We start from the raw sequence: 21292 nt of genomic DNA on the forward strand, positions 1-21292 counted from the left end.
CCTCCCTGGCGGGGCGGCGCCCCCTGGCGGGCGGCAGCGCCGGTGCAGTGCGCGCTCCCGGCGGCGGAGCGTGTGCCGGTGCGCGGGGAGCGCGGCTCGGCCCGGCCGTGCGCCGCCCGCAGGTACCGTTAAGCGGGGGCGGGCTTGGGGGCGGTGGCGAACGAGGAGGAGGGCGGCGGGCCGGGGCCCGGCCCGTGGCTCCGTCGGGGCCGCGCCGTCCCTCAGCAAAGCCCAGGCGGGCGGCAAATAACGCTGGGTGCTCCAGGCGGAGCTGCGTGGGGCCCGTCACCCGGCGGGGGTGGGGATCGGCCCGGCCTCCCCCGGTCCGCAGCCCATCGCTCCCCACACCCCGGGGGGTGCGTGCCTGAAGGAGTGCGGGGGGGTCTGGGTAACTCCCGCCCCTCAGCATGGCGGCGTGCCCTTCTGTGGGCGCCGCACGACTTCAACCCTTTTCTCTCCTGAATCCCCAGGTGAGCTGAGAGACGTTGGCCGGAGGAGGGTGGAAGGTGCCGGGGCCAGGTCCCGAGTGGCGCGCGAGTGTCCCAGGGTGGCCCCCCACCAGAGGCTCGCCCCCGCCACAGGTTCGCCCCCGCCAGAGTCTCGCCCCATGTCAGCCGTTGGCGAGCGCTGGCGCAGCGCTCCCAGCCTGACAGGCAGCCCGGCTCCTGTCCGCAGGCCCCTCGCCTTGACCCTGCAGCGGTGTCGGGGGACAGCGAAATCAACGCACCGCTCTCCTACCTGAGCCGGGCTCGGCGCTGGCGATACCCCAACGAGCCTAACAGGCCTCCGTGCAGCCGCCCCGGAAGATGGAAGAGAAAAGAAGTAAGCCTTAAAAAAAAAAATGTGTTTTGAACAGTCATCAGGCAGATCTTGTGAGAAACTTTCATAGGAATTAACAATCTTCACTTAACCTCTTCTCCCAGGCAACCAAATGAAATTTCTGTGCCAGAATGAATGGAAATGTTTTTTCAGTTATAGCGTAGAAAAGACTAACTAGTTAACTTACAAGTAAGGTACGTTTTATGCTCTCTGTGTCATTAGTGGCAATAGTCGGTTTTGGTATCTTCAATGTGGTTGAAGAATGCTGCCTTACTTTTCCTTAGTGTTATTCCAGTGGAGAGATCTTGCTTTATCTTGCATCTGTTGTGAAACAGATTCAGTAAATTTTTTACCTAAAAAAGCCTTCATTTTTTCCTAAATAAATTAGTTTAGTTGCAGTACTGCTGTACTGACAGCATTAATTTAAAAAAAAAAAAAAAAAGAGAGAAATGTGAGCTAATAGGAAGTGGGAAGTAGTAGGCTCAGCTGAATACACTGGAATGTATGGGTCATCTCATGACACCTTCATGCTTGAGGGATAATAAGAAGTGACCCATGTAAAAAAAATTTCCTCACACAGCTTGTTTCATGTGAGTGTTCTTCAGCTGGGTCTTGACAAGACGTGGGATGACTTTGAAAGTGGGATGACTATTTCACCACAACACTTTCTCACACAGTGCTCCCAGTGATAACCGCTGTAGTATTTTCTTGTATAAATTTTGAAAAACTAAGTAGCTACAACCATTTTAATTTCTCACCTAATCTCTTACTTACTTGTCCATTCTATATCTCTTGCAGTGCCGTGCGACTGCTTGGAAGTGGAGAACCTTACCAGCTCAAAAGAGGAGAGGATTGAAGGTAGTATAATTTGGATTTATGGAGGCAAAGGGGAAGGCAGTATATATTTGGTACCACTTCTGGTGTGAAAATGCTAACAGAAAACAATAGTTTTGCCTTAAAGGAGACACGCACCCAAGTATTTTTTCCAGTAGCTGGCATAAGTAGCCCTGGCCTTGGCTTCTTGCTGTAGCATCATTCCCCTGCACAATGCTGAAAAAAGAGATATGTGGCCACAAGGATCCTATAGAGGGAAAAGAAAGTCTCTCTGGAGGTAATGGCCTCAGCCAGGTTTAGAACTATTGCCACTGGATGCCAGTCCACATCCTGAGTCATAAGCTGGTGAGATCATTTTGAATGATGACAAGGTAGATGCATCTTGTGTCTGTTCATTCCCTGTCCTCCTGGCTGGGGTTGACAATAGCAGCATTAACACTGGAGAGGAGGTTAGTGATGTGGACATCTGTCTTTTTTTAAATGAAAATTAATTAATTAATTAATTAATTAAAGAAGCAATCTTTGCTTCTCCATGCAAAACAAGTTTTTGCTGCTGGAGTTTCAGGGCACTCCAGGATGAGAATTGGGGAAGCATTTCCAAGGTGAGTGAGTGGTTTGAGTACTACACGTAGTAGTATATGTTTTATTTCCTTCTGGCCTACGCAGGATTATAACTGATGACCCAGAAATGAAAAACTATGTTCTGTCACTCATCCTCTGAAGTAATCTATCCACCAGTGCTATCCAGACTTAGTAAATGTATTGAAATATATGAAAACAGATAAGAAATAAGGACAGCAGTTTTAATCTGCAGTGGTGGAACTTCTTACTAGAATTTCTGCATGTGTGTTTTTAAACACAGATGTTAAATATACTTATTTCTCGGTATTTTAAATTTGTGATACTGTCATGTGCAGCAAAAGGGTGGGAATGGCCCAGGGCAGATGTTGTCTCTTGGAGCAGTAGTGTAGGTTTCCAAGAAGTGTTGTGGGCATTTTTTGTAACAGGACTTTGACCTTTCCACATTTTTTTAGAAGTTCTGTGAATATAAAAGCTCATGAAATGACGTTGAGAGTTAGTGCCAAATCAGTTGTTTTACAAGATAAAGTACTTTCAGCATTGCCTGTTGATATTAAATATTATGCTCTTAGCTGCTGGTGACATAATTAGTTGGTGTTGTGGTGACAAAAGATTGTTACTTTCTTCACGGCTGTCATGACACTTTTGAGAGTAACCATAGACTCTGTACTGCCATAGCATTAATTAGTTTCTGGCATCTGGGGCAACAGAAGTCATTCTCTGCTAAGGGAAAATTAAGGAAATACTTTTTTACTAACCTTACAAGAACACAGTATTTCATGACTGCTAGGGCGGTGTCGCTATAGCACATTTGCCAACCAAGATTTACTGTCTGAAGGCGGAATGTAAACCTAGTAGGGTGACAGTGGACTCTACCTCTAGAAACGGAGTAGGAAAACAGATTTACTTATTCTTTTGTGCTTGATCGTTGAAGAGGAGAAACGTTAACCATGAGAGAGAGCATGTTCCCTTCTCTGGCATCATCTGCTGACACACTGAACCATGTTCCCTTTTCAGAGTCCTTGCCAAAGATGCACTGCTAATGTTTTAACAAGAGCTTTCATGAATGGGCTTAGTACCTCAAAGGTACATACACTTGGAAGAGAAGAGGTTCTGAACCAGTAGCTTAAAAAACATTTCTTTAAACAAAATGTTCTTTATAAATATTTCTAGTGGAGGAAGGAGGCACGATATAAGGTGTGTTTTAATTATTGCAACTGATATCACTTGGTGAACAAAATTTATCAAACTGCTTTTATCCAAAAATATTTCGAACATTTTTTCCCTAGAAAACATATCAAAAATATTGATGGGACAGGATAGTCAGCTTGTGTAGCTAAGGGAGGTTACAGCTATAAAAAAAAATTCCAAATGTCTTTTGTTTAATAATATGTTCAGTTCATTCGGTTGAAAATATTCTCCTGTGTCATTTCTATGAGTTACAGTGGTGATTAATTTATAGTGGGACTAATTTGCTGGTGTTTGGAGAAAGGCTTCCACAGCACCCTTTGTAGACATGCTAGAAAAGTTACTTGAAGGCAGCATGATGGACCATCAGAAGCCACGCCAGTTCATCACTTGACTTCCGTTTCACTTTCGTGATTAGTTTAGGAATAGATTTCTGAAGATTAAAGCCTGCAAAAGAAGACAGCTGTCCTGGCTGGTTTTTCAGAAGTGCCTCCCAATCAAATGAGTGGGAGCCATTGAAAAGTCCACCAGGAGCTACTTGTGTTTTTAGACTTCTTGGGAGCCGTACAGACTTGTAAATGGAAATTTTGCATTTCAGGTGATTTGAAGACATTTTGGACACAATTGGGAGGTAGAAGAGTGGACGTCATATTTGAGCAGGTGCAAAATGTGCTGCTGTTGCTAAAGCAAAAGATCAAGAATGGAACTGCCACAAACCAAGGTTTGAAATCCTTGTAATGGTTAAGCTGGGCTACAGGGGAGCTGTGGCCTGCTTTGTGTAGGGCTGTGTGATATCTGCCACAATTCAGATGCATCTGAATTTAAATTACTTAGTAGTTGGTGTTTTTAAGCGCTTTTATATATATATATATATATATATATCTATATATATATATATATATATCTGCTTTTTAAAAAAAGAGTAATCATTTTCAGATACATTTTGCCATTTTCTCTTTTTGTCTGTATACTTTTTCAAACAACGTGTGGCTCTTAAGCACGTGGAACTGAAATGTTTGTTCTTGAGAAGTAATGAAATATCTGCAGTGCCATGTGTTTTGTTTATCATCAGAAGTTTTAGCCTTTCAAGCTGATCTCAGTGAACTGAATGGTTTTGGGGTGGGATTATAATCATATAAGTATTATTTCATGTTGGAGACACCATTATAACTTGAAACATTAGTAGAAAAATGTGACAGCAATGCATTTAAGATCATTCTGATTTTCATGGAAATAAGTTTCCTTAATCTACATCAAAATCAGAAGTCTGATAAGCCTGGAGCAGTACACAGGTTTCTTTTTACTGGTTTATTTAATTCAGAAAAATTACTTTTTTTATTGTCACCCATGTAAATGTAATTTATGGATCTTATTGCTTTTTTTGTGCAAGAAAACATACAGTAGTGTAAGATGCTCTTAAACTGGTATGCCACACACTCTGCATTGCACTGCTTGCTCTAAATTGGTGGCACAATTTTTTGTGTACTTGAGCTCCCACATCTTGATTTTTATGACAAAATATTACAGCAGTTGTCCTGGTTTTGGCTGGGACAGAGTTAACTTTCTTCCTAGTAACCGGCACAGTGCTGTGTTTTGGATTTAGCATGAGAACAGTTATGAGTGAGAGAGCGGCCATGTGGTCCTCAGTTGCTGGCTGAGGTTAAACCACAGCAGCAGTGCATAGGTAAAAGTTGAACTTGAATCCCCAGATGACACAATGAATCTGTGACATAGTTAAATTTGAATTTTTCTATGCTTTGTTCTGTAAAAAATTCAAACTAAAATATTAACGTGGATTTTGCTGACATTTGTCTGTCACCTTGGAATATTAATTGCATGGGGTAAGAGGTTGAGACAGAACTGGTCTCTCCTTTGTGTTCTTACTATCTGAAGGCCATTTCCACCAATTTAGGAGTAGCATTAATTTGGTCTGCCAAGATCCAGCCCTTCTTAGCTAGATGACGACTAGTCTGATGATGAAGTAAAGAGAGAAACTTACACTATATTGTGTTTACGTATATTACTGCCACTGGAGGCTACTGGTTTGTGTGGGTTTGGAAACATTCCAGCAGCTTTCCAAAAGCCAGAGGATGTTCAGTGCTGATTCACAACTACTAACATGAGCTGTAATTTTATTGTAATTCATAGATGTGTCTATTAAGGACTGTGGTGCAAAAGGTTTCTAATAGTATGAGTCTTGCAATGCTCTAGATTAGCATACTGAGGAAACTAATGTCTCTGGAGGACTTACACTTTGTTTTCCCTTTTAGTAGTCCCTATTATCATTGTCCCTATTATCATTACTTAAATTACACTTCATACCTGTTTTGTTTTGGTTTTTGCGTAGAATGCTGGCAGGCTTGGGTATTGGTGAATGAAGCTAATCTAGGTGATCTCTTAAACTTGAAAAATGGTATGTGCATCTCGATTGTATTTATTTGGTATGTGGATTGAATTTGTCTTGTTTTACTCACTAGGAGCTTATTTCCCTTCGCTGAAATCAATAAAATAGATCTGAGAAGCCTGTTAGCATTACAAGGGAAAAAACGTAATTGTTAGTGTCCTCAGGTACTAGACTGTGGACTCTCACCTGGGTTTGTACTTCTGTGGTTTGTGTGTACGTGTATATGGCTTGTACCAAGTGAAGAGAGTTTGAACTAGTAAGCCCTGATGAACCTGAGCTGGCTGCAAGCAGAGTCATCTTGTGCCTGGCTCCACTAGCTGTAATACCCTGGCACCATTTTACCTCAAATAATGAAGATAAATCTGTACGTGTGTTTCGTATGTGTGTTGTCTCGAAGCACTTTGAAAGCTACATGGAAGATTTTAGTGTGCAAATCGCCTGATGGTCTGTGAAAAAGGGCATTTCTGCCTCAAGTTCATCAATGCACACCTAAGTTTTTCCCCTTTGGGGAAAGGGAAGGAGACGAGAGGGAGGGAGGGAGAGGAGGATCAGGAGAGAAAGTGTGAGAGTGTGTGTTGTGTGTCAGCTAGTCACTCACTTGCACACCTATATGCAAACACATGACTTTTGTATAAGTTATAAAAAGCAGCTTCTGTTTTTAGTAAGGCACTTGCTAGCATGCTCTTTGTTAGCTGTAGTTCATAGCAATGCATTATTTTTAATGTATTTTGGCAATTATCTCTTTAGTAACTAAAGTAAGTTCGATTATAAATTGAAATGTGGATTGCTGAAGTTTTTGCTTGCATTCAAATTTTTTCAGTAAGTGATGTGTTTGACGGAGATGGCAAACAGGAAACCAAACCCAAATTGGAGTGTCTTCTTACAGATGCGAACACTGCAAACTTTGTAGAAGGTTCTCACAGGTCAGTGTGTGTAATACTTTATTCCAGTTCCTTATTTGACATATTCTTTAGTGCATTTGAGAGAGATTTTAATCTCTCTCTTATATTTCTAAATTCAAAGTTTTAAACCCAGTTTTGAATCCTGACAGTTTTCAAAGTGAAAATATTTCTAACTTGACCTACATGCAAAACCTGAGGTTTTGAGTAGACTTGTCTAATTTACCACATGAGAACATAGAATCATAGAACAGTTTGGGTTGGGAGGGACCTCTAAAGGTCATCTAGTCCAACCCCCCTGCCGTGGGCAGGGACATCTTCAACTAGATCAGGTTGCTCAGAGCCCTGTCCAACCTGACCTGGAATGTTTCCAGGGATGGGGCATCCACCACCTCTCTGGGCAACCTGTGCCAGTGTTTCACCACCCTCAGCGTAAAAAATTGCTTCCTTATATCTAGCCTAAATCTACCCCCCTTTAGTTTAAAGCCATTCCCTCTTGTCCTGTCGCAACAAGCCCTGCTAAACAGTCTGCCGCCATCTTTTTTATAAGCCCCCTTTAAGTACTGATAGGCTGCAATGAGGTCTCCCCAAAGCCTTCTCTTCTCCAGGCTGAACAACCCCAACTCTCTCAGCCTTTCTTCACAGGAGAGGTGTTCCATCCCCCTGATCATTTTTGTGGCCCTCTTCTGGACCCGCTCCAACAGGTCCATGTCTTTCTTATGCTGAGGGCTCCAGAGCTGGACGCAGTACTCCAGGTGGGGTCTCACCAGAGCAGAGGAGAGGGGCAGAATCACCTCCCTTGACCTGCTGGCCACGCTGCTTTTGATGCAGCCCAGGATACGATTGGCCTTCTGGGCTGCGAGCACACATTGCCGGCTCGTGTCCAGCTTTTCATCCACCAGTACCCCCAAGTCCTTCTCGGCAGGGCTGCTCTCAATCCCTTCATCCCCCAGCCTGTATTGACACTAGGGGTTGCCCCAACCCAGGTGCAGGACCTTGCACTTGACCTTGTTAAACCTCATGAGGTTCACACAGGCCCACTTCTCCAGCTTGTCCAGGTCCCTCTGGATGGCATCCCGTCCCTCTGGCGTGTCGACCGCACCACTCAGCTTGGTGTCATCTGCAAACTTGCTGAGGGTGCACTTGATCCCACTGTCTATGTCATTGATGAAGATATTAAACAGTATTGGTCCCAATACGGACCCCTGTGGGATGCCACTTGTTACCAATCTCCATCTGGACATTGAGCCGTTGACCACTACCCTCTGGATGCGACCATCTAAGCAATTCCTCACCCACCGCACAGTCCCCCCATCAAATCCATACCTTTCCAGTTGAGAGAGAAGGATGTTGTGGGGGACCGTGTCAAAGGCCTTACAGAGGTCCAGACAGACGACACCTGTAGCCCTTCCCGTGTCCACTGATGTAGTCACTCCATCACAGAAGGCCACTAGGTTGGTCAGGCAGGACTTGCCCTTGGTGAAGCCATGCTGCCTGTCTCGAATCACCTCCCTGTCCTCCATGTGCCTTAGCATAGCTTCCAGGAGGATCTGTTCCATGATCTTCCCAGGCACAGAGGTGAGACTGACTGGCCTGTAGTTCCCCGGGTCTTCCTTTTTTCCCTTTTTAAAAATGGGGGTTATGTTTCCCCTTTTCCCATCAGTGGGAACTTCTCCGGACTGCCACGACTTCTCAAATACGATGGATAGTGGCTTAGCAACATTGCAGAATAAAACAGGGCATTTGGCTGTGAATAAAGATCCATGAGTATTACCAGGATTATCGGGGTTAGAACTTAACCATTTTTGAGTTCTCAGGCTTTCACAGACTGTGCAGATTGTCAGGCACATGACTTAGTCTCTCTGTATTTAGCCTCAGGTACTGATTTGGAAGATGGGGGTAAAGATATCGTTCCTATCTTTTTTTTTTATGTCCTTTCTGTGTTTTAGTATGTAAGTTCTTTCTGGGAAGAAGCTGTTGCCTTTTTTTTTTTTTTATTTGAATGCCTCTGAACATGTCTTCATATGATGTTAGGACAGTAACACAATGCAAACAGTGATTCAGTGAAACCCTTGAACTTCTAGCAATGGGCTGTTTCTTTCCTGCGCTGATAATATTGAACCACTAAAAAACTGAGCATTTTACTGGTTGTCTAAGATGCTGCTCTTTTTTCTTTTTTTTCTTTTTTGTTCCAAATAGCAAAAAGGAGGAGATGGAAAAAACAGGTTCAGGGAGTAAAGAAGCATCTAATAAAATTCAAGGTTTACCTTTAAACCTGCAGTATCAGAACCATAAGTGCTCTAGTGCATGTCTTGCCAACAGAGCAGCGGGCTCCTACAAGGGTGAAAATCCTCTTAAGATACCAATCCTGTTTCACTTTCAAAGACGCCATGCAAAAGCAGACTGCCTTTCAAAATCACTGGATGTGAATTATAAAGCTCCTTGTGGCCGAAGTCTGAGAAGCTTCCAAGATGTGCAAAATTACCTGTTTGAAACAGAGTGCAATTTCTTATTTGTTGATCACTTCTCCTTCAACACATACGTACTGTTGGGCAGGAACACTGTAAATCCCGAACCCCTCGTGTTTGATGTTGATATTAGCAATGGAGCCGAGTCTGTGCCCGTTTCCTTCTGTAATGATCTTGACCGCGCAAGATTACCTTATTTCAAATATCGGAGGGCATCGTGGCCGCGTGGATATTATCTCAACAATTTCTCCAGCATATTTGTTGATTCATGTGACTGCACAGATGGCTGCATTGATAGGTAGGTAGAAAAATCTAATCCCAGACAAGTGATGCATGATGCCTCAATAGTAGGGTGGTGGTGTAAGTGTGAAGGACCAACGCTGCTGGAATATCTGTGGTAGTTGTCTTGTGTCATACTCTGTGTTGACTGACACCACTGTGTCTTTGTCTTCTCCAGAACTTGGGTGCTCCTACCTGTCCAGCCTCTGTTGTAGGGAAGGAAGCAATCAACAGGTGGATTATTGTGTTCCTTTCCCTTTCTTCCCAAATTGGCAGTGCTTCTCCTCCAGGTGGAGCTGGCAAGCAGATCTCTCTTGCCTTTGGGAAAAGAGTGGTGAAGGGAGACTCTTGTGCTAGTAGAGGAAGGCTCATTTTTTTGACAGGCAGGGAAGGATCCTGCATGACAACTTCTGCTGCAGCTCCTGCTGTGGGATGGTATCCTGGAGATGGGGTGGGACAGCCTGGAGAGATCAGATCATTTGGGACTTAGAAGGTTACTGAGGGCAGAGGAAGAAACATCCCTGTTCACAACCTCTCCATCCCATCCTTCCCCTTGTCTAAACAGAAACTATGAAACTCTGGTCACAGAACACATTTATGTTCTGAGCAGTATAAAAATGTATTATTGATAGCTAGGGCAGTTGCATGTGCTGGTGTGCAGCATAATTGCCTGTGACCTAATAAAAGCTTGAAATCACAGCCTGGTATAATGAAGCTTCAGTAATTATTTAGTTTCAGCTGAGCGGTGGGGAACAGCAAGCACATGGCATGCTGCTTCTTTGCACTGAACTCCCCCAAGAGTTGAGATGCTTTTGATGTGTGGTTTTGGGGTTCAGGATTTGGTCCGTTGCTGTTTGCACAAACGCTGTGGGTCTTTGGAGTTGTCATGACATAAGATGGTGAAGACCAGCATTGCTTGAGTTCTCCAGTCCGCAGTGTGAAATTCTTTACTTCCTGCGGGTTAGGGTGGGAGAAAGGTAACGAAGTAGTGGCTAGCAGGCTGGGATGCTGTGCCAGAACAGGTGATTTTCATTCATTCATTCAATCCATTTGACAGTGTCCTGTTTATAATAAATTTCTGTCGTACTTCAGCTGTTTGCATGTGCCTTTTACAGAGCTTGGCAGAAGAATGGGGTTGGGAGAACATGATTATTGTAAACCACGCATAACCAGGCAAGAGACAAAGAGAAGGGTAGGGTGCCTGAAATGGCCTTGTGGAGTAAAAGTGGGGGGAAAAATATAGGTATATATATAAAAGTATGTGCGTGTGTGTGTACAGTGAAGTACATTTTAAATTATCTAGATTTATGTTTGATTTATGCTGCCCCAAATACCTTCTGAGATGTTTTACTGTTATCTTCTAGGTCAAAATGTGCATGCCTACAGCTAACTGCAAGAGGCTGTAGTAAAATTTCTCTGTCTCCAAGTAGTAAAACACCCCGTGGATACAGTTACAAAAGACTAGAGGGACCTGTTCCTAGTGGGTAAGAAAGACAGAACTATTAACTGTTATTTTATTTGTATGCTCTTATTTTATTCCTGTAGTGTAAGTGCTACAGAACTAAAATAACTGCAGTTTGTGGATTACCGAAGCCTTCACAATTTTACTGACATATCAGGATGATAAAAAATAATTAATGTGACTTGAGTAGTAGGAGAGGGAAAAACACTTCTGTACTGCAGATATTACAATTTTCACAGCTTAGTTCAAGGTCCAAGAAGAGTGTGAAGAGTAATATGTTATTAGCTGGTCCAGGAGCTCAGGCCGTATCTGGCCCACGTGCTGTTACATTCAGGCATGCCAGGGGGAGAAGGGAGAGGGAAAGGAAACCTGCCACAAGGGAAGGAGGTATATCACAAGACCATTACAGCGTATATCAGCCAACGAAGTGGGAAGCAGTAGCCATCTTGGTTTTTGCCCTGTATCTTGACCATCCATTTGCTCTGTAGGACCAGAGTCCTAAAGAAATATCAGCCAGCTGCTGTTGCCAGACTTGGTTATGTGTGACTCTTCCAAGAGTCTCCAAAGCTGTCCCAGTGCTGCAAGTGTTTGCCCTATCTGTTATTCAGCTCCCGTGGATTAATATGTGGCCTGGGGAAGATGCCAGTAACCTCAGGTGTTTAGGAAAGGAATTGTGCAAAATAGCTTTCTGCAATAGCCAAGGGCTGAACCCACAGGCTTAAGGAGCCCCTTTCAGTCCTTTGTTGCAGTGTGATGTTAGTTTACGGTTGGCGTGCAGAATTAAAGCTGCCAGTGAGCCCAGAAACAAATGGAAAAAAACCCACAATTGTGAATTCTTTTAGAACTATTTCATTAAATCCTAAAACTCATGACAGCTACAGTGAGGTCCGGGCAGACAGGTTGTCTTTGCTAAAATCTGTTCCAGCATAGAATGAGGTGCTTCACAGGGATTTCTGCTTCTGTGTGATTTACTCCTATAACATAAAAAGGTAGCACTTATTTTTCTTGTCTACTTATATCAAAATCTGGCTGACGGACTCTTAAAATTGATGAAACAGCAATCGTGAGCTTCAGTGCACTGCTGCACAATCAGTTTTAGCCAGAGTCTTTATCTTTTCAGTCAACTGCCTTATTAATGCTCAGGAGGGAAATTAATAATAGCAACTTTGTTTTGGTAATGCATTCTTTTATATTGTGTTTTGTTTTGCTTCCTTTTGACAGAATTTATGAGTGTAGTGTGTTGTGCAGGTGTGACAAGATGATGTGTCAGAACAGAGTTGTACAGCATGGCATTCAAGTCAGGTTGCAAGTGTTCAACACAGAGAAGAAAGGATGGGGTGTCCGCTGCCTAGATGATATCGACAAGGGGACATTTGTTTGTACTTACTCAGGTAACAGGTGACCTGTGGAAGATGTATAGCATAATTCTCCCTCTCCTGTGGCCTGTGCCCTGGAATTTTTTTGAGAACCAAACAGGGAAATACGGGGTTGGAAGAGAAGTGAGTCAATATAATCTTAACTTGCAAGATGATCAAACGGACAGAAGAACCTTGAAGAACTCTGCAATGCGATGGTGCCAGACAAACAGCCAAAACATTCTGGAGCAAAGCCTGTCTCAGACTCTTGATTTTTCCCTCACAGGTCTGTGCATCCCGTGCCAGGGCTAGTTTTCCTTCAGTATAAATGCATTCATATTTTGCTTTCCCAAATAATGTTCTTGTATTTTTTTAATGTAAGTTTGAGCTGCGATAGTGAGTGTGACCCATCTTAGCAAACAAACAATTTAAAAAAAAAAACCAAACCTTTTCTTTTTCTTCCAGGCAGATTAATGAGCAGAGCTGAAGTTCAAGTATTGGGAGATGGCAGCCAAGAGCTGAAAGAGGAGAGCGCTGTGAATGACAGATGCCATGGCTTTTTTTCCAAAAAAAGAAAACTTGACACTGATTGTTCAGACTCTGTGGTTGAACTAGTGCAGACTGGCAAAAATTACATTCTTGAGAAGCAGAAATCTTTGTCTCAGGCTGTGGATAATGAAAATAAATCAACCCTGTAAGTTTACCAAAGCAAACTTAAGCATAACAAAACTAATACTCTGCTATTCTAGAAAGTCGTTTGTAAAACTTAGAGTAGAACTGAATGTCCTCAGCTGAGGGTGGGGGTTTTTTAACTTTTTTGTTAATTCCTGATTATTTCTTCCAGTGGGACAGAGTTTTTCCCTCTATATTAATTTTACTTAACTGTGTGTACCACTTGGCATTTTCTAGAAATCCAGTTCATCTCCTGGGTGTATTTAATCTGTTCAGGGCATTAATCATTATGCTAATTTGAAAGAATTAATAAAAGATACTTGAGATAAATGATTTAAACATACTTCATGACACTGAAGGGTTTGGTAACAAATTAGCCACTAACTGTCCTGTCCTTTGCTCTCAGTCTCTAAACCTCTTGTTCTTTGTAACATAACCTTTCCTGCTAGGAGTATTAACCTTTCCCGTTAGGAGTCTGACAACACCTCGCTTTTGCAGTGAATTATGCAAAAGTTCTGGTCTTGTTTTCATTTTACAGTCAGGGTCTCATAGCCTATCAGGATTCCTAAAATAAAATTACTATAAAATAACCACGTGGCTTTGTCAGTAGCATGCTGTGGTCTTTTCAGAAGGAAGTTGGGAGCTTGTTTTCTTAAACTTAATTCCTTGCTCTGCCACACTACTTTGTAAACACTATCTTTGTACTACTCATACACGATTGCAAATTCTTACTCATTTCGTAGTAGAAGACTATTGTGGATCTTTGAGAAGCACCATGAAATTGCAGATGGAAACTCCTTAAAATATCTGCCAAGATATTTTTACTTGCATTTCGGTAGCTTGGAAACCTAATGAATTACTGATTTTGTAAATTGCATAATTATCAGCAGTCACCTAGATTTTACTTCTACTAAGTGGTGTTACTAAAAATTGCAGGGAAGCACGTTTTAAAGTTGCATTTACTGCACTACTCCCTGAAATCTCATAAATTTCCTCTCTTGAGAATAAAAATGTTTTGCATGTGGGCTGTGTAAAAAAAATATGACAGACAAAAAGACTGTGTTATTCTGTCTCTTAAGAAATTACAATCCAGTTGATCTGAGAAACCTTTGAGAGGACATCAGTGTGCTAAGCTTGACATGTCATTCACCCAAACAGATTGCCTTTAAAAGGACAAACGATGTAACCATGTAATAATGTCACAAGTTCTTGTGGCTACTGCACCTTTTGAATTTACAAAGGGGTTTAAATCTTAGGAAAGCCTTAAAGAGTAGCATTTGTTTCCATTATCAGTAGCCCAGAGAAGTACCATGATGTTTTTCGTGGAACGAAAACACATATAAATGTTTTAGGTAGAAAGTTTTCTTGAATAAGAGCTGTTAACTTATTGCTAGACATTGTACAGATATTAAGATTGGTTTTGAAATGAGTGTTTTCTACTGCACTCTGAATGTAATCCAAATGAATGGGATTTTAGATGTTTTAAATGTATACGCCAGATACTGCTTCCCGTCCTTCCTCAACCTTCTCCTCATGTGAAGGAGTGAGGTTCTTTTGTAGGAGAGTATCTTCTATATCTGCCATATATTGACTGTCTCCCCCTCTGTGCCCCTTTCTATCCTTTGTTCCCACATCATCTTTACTTTCCTGTTTGAAAGCTGCACTGTCAAAACTGTTGAAAATGGTAGCAGGAGAAAGGCGAAACTCTGTAGGTGCTCTATTTTGAGATGATCTGATATAATAGTAGTAAAACAACAGAGAATTTGGTTCTTGGCAGGAGAACAGGGAAAGGATGTAAAAGCAGCTGTTGATCTCTCAAAAAGTATGAACAACTGTTTTTTTACAAATACTGTTGAGAACCTAACCTAGGTCCTCAATTCTTGAAGGCAAAATAGTCACAGAACTTGGGGCGAGGCCAGACTGCAGGCTCTGTTGTAGTCTGTTCTTTATGAACTAGAGACTCTTAGAGAAATGTGTGTTGTGAGAGTTACTTATGGGTCTTTTTGTCTTATAATTTCCTTTTGACCTTTCTGTACAGGGTTCATCCAAGGAATTTAAGTATTGCAACCTCGAGAAGGCCTGGAACTAGAACAGGTTTTTTTCATAATCACCAACTGAAAATGGTAATAATAATAATAAGTGGCTTTAATAGATCCATTTTTCACTGTGCTGAATATGTATGTTAATTTTGACCTTTTCATCTTATACATTTAAATAGTTCTAATGATCTTTCTTCATGAGATTGTGTCACACTGTGACACACTGACTTAGCACTGAGCTAAGCTGACGTGCTGGAAGCTATACCCCATCCCTTCTCCATTATCAGTCCTTCAACATGTTCCCTGAGACCAGCACTACTCTCACAGCCTTCCCTTCTCCACCCTTCATTTATACTCCAGCTTGAGAGTCTTAAGAAATCGTTCTCCCCTTCCACCCTCTGTTGTAACTGACTGCAGAGTTAGGGGGTCAGAGCGATAATATTTTTGTGATGTCTCCCCAAAGAATGACATAGCAGGGAGAGAAGAAAATCTCAGGAGTTGGATGCAGTTTTCTCATGCAGTGGCACAGTTGGGAGAATTTGATCTGACCTGGGTGTGAAGTGTTGCCTGCAAATACGTGCAAAGGAGGGAAACTGGGGTAAACTTACTCTGTATGTTTCATTGGTTTCATTGCACTTAAGAAATGCACGTGGGATTTTCATGCTAACATTTGGCAGTGCTGTCCATTCTGGAGCTCCCATAACTAATCGCCTTTTTGTGGTGGGAGAGGAGAAATCTTGCCACTTTTGTTCATTTTATTGAAACCGTGTAGAAAACATGTTTGGGCTTTGGTTGAGCAACTTACACAAACATGTTTATATTCTGGTGAAATTGTTGGGACTTAAGCACTTGAATGTTTTGTTGAGTGGGGAGCTCCTTCCAGGTTATTCTGAAGGATAATTTGAAATTAAGATAAATGTTGCATTGCAATAAATGTATGGACTTTTGAAACTCAGCCATAGCCGTGCATTACAGTAGGTTTGAAACTTCAACCCTAGAGTCCTAAAACCCACCTGCTATCCTGTGTTGACCCAGAGTTGCATACAGCAACAATACATCACAGCCTTTTCATTATCTTTTATTCTGTTTAAAGGAAATTGATAAACTGGTGCACAGTGCCAGCTCAGATGAAGATAATAGTTCTCAGATTCATCAGTCAAGCAAAACAAAACTAACCAGTGGAACAAAGAAAGGAAAAGAAAGTAGGTCTGCAGAGCTGTAAATATTGTGCTTTTAGTACACTTGTGCTCCATCAGGTGATAGACTTAAAATGTAGAAAGTGGTCTTTAGATGCAGGCAGGCCTATTCTCAGAGTAGAATGATGTTGTCCATATAATGCTTAGGCTGTCTTAAGAGAGCTCAGCGGTACAGAAATTATTGCTGCCTTGCATATTACAATGCATTAGCTGGTACAGGGCAATCTTTTGCCTGCAAAGTTGAACTTGGGACAGCTTGAACAGTCCTGGCAGCAGCTTCTCAAATACAGTGCAATTGTGGGAAAGTCAGTCTTGCAAATCTTACTGTGTCACACCCAATACATGTTCCAGTCAACAAAAATTGAACAGGATATAATGCGGGACTGGGGGGGCCTCAAGCTGAAGAGGCAGTGTGAAACTGATGCTATTTGCACGTGCATCTTGTTTCTGTCTTAATTACAGTTTGTGATTCTCTCGGGAATTAAGGGGGAGAATGACAATAAAATGCTATGTGGAAGAAATCAATTTGGAGTGGGATTTGAGAAGAAGGGAGAGACTAGGTCACTCACAGGAGACTTGAGCAAGTGCTTTAGGCACCGCAGCAGGAAACAGTCATTTGCGGGAGGATTGATGAGAGGCATGGAAAACAGTAGTTGTGTTATGGACTTGTAAATAGCAAGGCAGCTGCGTACATTTTGAAGAACAAAGAAGGGTGGGTGGATAAGAGTTCAGGGCCAAAGAAGGGAAAGGCTTTGGCTTTAAACTAGCATTGAAAAATGACTTGCGTGTCCATTGACAGAATCCACTCAGCAGCAGAAGGAAGAACATCCAATGGAAATTAGACAGACTGAGTCTGCTGACGTGAACAGTGCAGAATGCGAAGGAAAGAGTCTGTCTCTGCAGGGTGTTGATTGTGGCAAGTCAGGTGTGCTGGATGACACATGTGTTGTGGGGCCATCCAAAAACGTGTCACTAAAAGCTGACTGCAAAGAGGAAAATCACGGGCAGTCAAAACAAGACGCATTTTGTGAGGAGGCTGATGGTGACAGGACACTTCTGAAGAATGCTAATGAAGAAAATATTTATGTACTGGATGCCACAAAAGAAGGAAATGTGGGTCGTTTTCTTAACGTAAGTCAAAAGTTGCATGTGTTCTCTTAGTTGTCTTAGCTTAAATAAATAAATTATGTATTTGCATAAACTAGAAAGCTTTTGCACATAAGCCATATATGTGGTAGGTGAATGACAAGGCAAGCTATGTGGTGCTCCCTGTACTCTGAAGTGACAGAACAGCAGGTTGGGTCACACCAGCTGTTAGTGCCTCCATAAGATGATGCATGCTACGTACCAGCTGTAGTTTTTGGCACCACTAGGTTCCTGAATGAAATATTCCCCAGTAATGAGTGACATCTTTCTCCTGAATTTTTGAACAGCTTTTTTTGGGGGTCCAGAGAGCAAATGGCACATTTTGTTGAATCACAAGCCTTCTCCCAGCCTTGGTTTTTGTTCCCCAACCATTGTAAATTCTAGCTTATGCTGATTTAGGGTAAGTGTTATGATATCGGAGGAAATTTTTCTACCGTTTAATCATGGGTTCAGAAAGTGGTCTGTCATACTGTGTATGTATCTGCTAAGTAAGTCTCAATTTTGACTTGCCAAAAAATAGTAATGAATTACCAAGTACCTCCAAATAAGATGAATGTTTCATAGACGCCACTGCATGTAGTCTGCAAGTAACTTATTTCTCTTCATTGGCATGAATATGGGTCTTACAGCAAAATCCTTGCATGTGTTTAAGCTGTTCTTCATTGCAGAGGTAATATGGTGTTAAGATTAGTGCATCTTGCTGAAACCTTTCTTCTGCATCCATGACCATATGCGTGTTCTACGTGCACCTGAATGACCTTTCACATCTCATATCTCTTTGCCATCATACACAATCATTTGATCTATTGCTTGCTCCCTAGCACTGCTCCCCTGGCTGACAGCAAGATACATCTGTCACATACTGATTATTTGTGGTGCATCCTGAATCAAAGATGAATTCTCACCATAAATTTCTGGAAGACAGCTTGATAAAAGAACTTGGTTTTCCTAGGCAAAAGTACTTTCACAATATGATGGAAATAATACTTTAAAGAGACATAGTTACTGCAAAAATAAGTGGCAATGGCATCGAGTAATAGAGATTCTGTGTGGGCTGGAGAAGGGAAGGAAGAAACTACCTTTACTAGTGACAGATATCTGACACAAAATAGGTTCTTCAGCAGACAATGAGGTGTTCACTGTTTCTAATTCAAATATTCTGTTTTACAGCACAGCTGCTGCCCAAATCTCTTTGCACAGAGTGTGTTTGTAGAGACTCACAACAGAAGTTTCCCATGGGTGGCGTTCTTCACAAACAGGTGAATTTTTGGAAGTTTAATGTTGTTCATTTGAGGCACTAGGAGAAAAAGCAGTGCTCAGTTACTAGGAAATAATTATGCTAAGGGGGGGCAGATGCTTAGAGCATGAAACCATAAAACTACCTTCTTATTGGTGACTTCTTACTGTGCACTAAAGACTGAAGAAATACAGCTGTTGATTATCACTAATGAGTTTTTCTTCAGTTTTGCACTGAAATGTAAAGTGGGGAAGCTTAATTTTGATGTGTCTATTTCAGTGATAATCTTCTTCAGTGGAAAAATAGGTTTAACTCAGCACGGTCATTTTGAAAGCCAAGACTCACTGATCCCAGTGTTGTGTCTCAAGGAATGGCCAGCAGATCTGGGTCCCATAGGGCAGGATTGGACCCTACAGGGTCTTAAGGCTGAGACACTTTGTGGGCCAAACAAGCTGGCTCCAGGCCTTCTCCTCGCAGCTACCAAGAGAAGCAGGACTTTGTGTAGCCCAACATAACCCAGCAAAAGACGAGTAGATGTGTCACTTAGGGACATGGTTTCGTGGGCATGGTGGTGTTGGGTCGACGGTTGGACTCGATGATCTTAGAGGTCTTTTCCAACCTCAATGATTCTATGATTCTATGATTCTATTCTATGTCCTGGGGAGGTGGCACTAGGATACTCAGAGGTGAAAACTTCCTCTGAAAGCAAAAGATGTGGGTCTTCCCTTAGTGGATGATAGAAAGGGAGGTACAGAGAGCTGGTGCCAGTGAGACACAAGAAAGCGGCAGCTAAACCCAGGAGGGGAAAGATGAATTGTATGAATGAAGCTAGCTGATGCACATGACAGCAGGAATACTAGGTGAGAACTTAGAATAGAGAGAAGAGGATTCGTTCCAGACAAACTGACCCCAGGGAACACTGATCCTCTGTGGAGCCTTGCAACCCTGGTCCATACTGACACAGATGCTGTGGATTGCACTGAAGAGGGCTTCCAAGAACTGTGAAGACAAGGTTTTGAAATATGTCAGAAAAAAGATTTTGTTTTAGCTAGAGTCTTTCTTGCTCAGGTACTCAGTAAAGAAGTGTGTAGTGGGGACTGAGGCCAGTGGAGAGAGGTGATAGTGGTCAGCAGAAGGCACTTAGGGAAGAAGATTGTTGAAGGAATGTTCGCCTGGCTGGCCCTCCTGCTTTCTGGCAATCACCCTTTTACAACTTTTCTACATAAGGACTGCATCTGGATCATCGAGTTTAATTGTGTATTTTCCATGAACTTGCCCGGTCACCTTTTTATTTGTTTTACATTTCTGGCCTCCAGAACATCCTAAGGCAGCAAGTCCCAGGTTGCAATTACGTGCTGTTTGAAAAGTCCTCATTGTTTGTTCTCAGCCTGCTGCCTGGTAGTTCACTGGATGTCCCTTATATCGTATCCAGTGAGAAATACCAGAGAATTACTTTCTTCTTTGTAATACTCATATTTTACTGTATTTTCCCTCAGTTGTCCCTCAGCATCTTAGTCTCAGGTATTTAATTTGGCATTCATTTTGGGCAATGAATTTCCTACTTTAGACATTTCTTCTCTTTTGTGTACTGTCAGAGCAGCTGGTTCATGAGAAGCATGTGTTTAATTCTGAGTCTTAGGCTTTGTGCATATAGATAGTACAATTGCATTAAAACATAGCTTGTCAGACCAAAGATGATAGTCTTCATCACCAGTGTATCTAGAGATCTGTTCAAACGTCAGTGACGCACTGTACATAGTAAAAATAACAAAACTGTCTGTGTTCACATTTAGATGTATTCACTTACGTGTTTTTTCCTTTTTTTTTTTGTTTGATTTTTTGTTTCCCAGAATTTGCCTCGAAGTTAGAGCAGGTTGTTTAGACTCTGACCCTATCGTACTGCTTGATAAATTCTTTTCTCCTAGGCGTGGGTATTTGCACTCTCCATAGCTCTGGCAGGCAAAGCAGCATGCATGTGCCAGACACTCCTTATATCTCTTGGCTCTCTCCCAAAGAGCTGCTTGTGTGATGCTCCCTGCCCCCTATGATTTTGGGGTTTGCATGGGAGTCATTGGTGACAAATTGTAAGCACAGTACTATTTCAGTTAGTTCAAACAAATTGACCAAGTGTTTTATTTCTTAGGCATGTGAAAGCTGGAACCGAACTCACGTGGGATTATGGCTATGAAGCTGGAAGCATGCCAGAGACAGAGATTTCCTGTCAGTGTGGAGTTCAGAAGTGCAGGAAAAAAACCTTATAGGCAAAGCCTTCTTAGGGTCAACACATCATGTACCTGGAGATTTATATGCTGGAAGGGACTACTACACATCGAACTGTACACTTAAGTCTGTGGTGCTAATTACATTCAACAAAAATGCCTTTCACCTGATCGTTTTTTAAATTTACATTTAAATGTCGCTTTTGTAGTTTGCAGAATTAGAACTGTTTGTCATAAGAGCAGGCATCAAACTTTTCCTAGATAATTTCTGTGCTCCTAGTCTTCCCCCCTTCCTTTTCATTCGCAAGCAAAGTTCACAGTGCACTGGAAGAACTCATGCTTCTGTGCCATTTGCAGCAGAGACACGACTGATGCAGCGCAATGGTTAGTTGATGTTTTCTGTGCCCTTCCACAATGCTGAGTTAGCAAAACGCAGTTTTCTGAAACTCATATGAATGCAAGTCTGCCTGTTTGGGGGCTAAGAAGTATTAAAATA

At 42.2% G+C, this 21292-nt stretch overlaps 2 protein-coding genes across 3 annotated transcripts in view; one reads left to right on the forward strand and one right to left on the reverse strand.

The window, feature by feature from the left end:
- CAB39L (calcium binding protein 39 like) overlaps nt 1-776 on the reverse strand; it is a 69746-nt gene extending 68970 nt beyond the window's left edge. Inside the window, exon 1 of the mRNA XM_076363927.1 lies at nt 739-776. The gene's annotated coding sequence lies outside the window, so the exon portion shown is untranslated. The remainder of the gene's footprint in view (nt 1-738) is intronic.
- On the forward strand, nt 752-21035 carry SETDB2 (SET domain bifurcated histone lysine methyltransferase 2). Of its 2 annotated transcripts, none has more exons than XM_076363896.1 (14): nt 752-822; nt 1618-1677; nt 4019-4141; nt 5768-5833; nt 6645-6747; nt 8923-9489; nt 10835-10954; nt 12154-12323; nt 12753-12981; nt 14998-15082; nt 16092-16200; nt 16994-17325; nt 18511-18599; nt 20721-21035. In XM_076363896.1, the coding sequence occupies exons 1-14, from the start codon at nt 807-809 to the stop codon at nt 20836-20838; spliced, it is 2187 nt and encodes a 728-aa protein (XP_076220011.1). In that variant the 5' UTR covers nt 752-806; the 3' UTR covers nt 20839-21035. The 2 variants fall into 2 exon arrangements, with proteins under 2 accessions (XP_076220011.1, XP_076220019.1); XM_076363904.1 differs by having other exon boundaries at nt 12181-12323.
- The last annotated feature ends 257 nt before the right edge of the window (nt 21036-21292 follow it).

Source organism: Aptenodytes patagonicus, chromosome 1 (genome assembly GCF_965638725.1).
Source record: "Aptenodytes patagonicus chromosome 1, bAptPat1.pri.cur, whole genome shotgun sequence".
NCBI lineage: Eukaryota > Metazoa > Chordata > Aves > Sphenisciformes > Spheniscidae > Aptenodytes > Aptenodytes patagonicus.

Bases quoted from the DNA above. Each gene is read 5' to 3' on its own strand.
- SETDB2 (XM_076363896.1), top strand. The intron at 12,324-12,752 runs GTAACAGGTGAC...TTTTTCTTCCAG, and splicing joins ATTTGTTTGTACTTACTCAG to GCAGATTAATGAGCAGAGCT. The intron at 16,201-16,993 runs GTAGGTCTGCAG...GTCCATTGACAG, and splicing joins AACAAAGAAAGGAAAAGAAA to AATCCACTCAGCAGCAGAAG.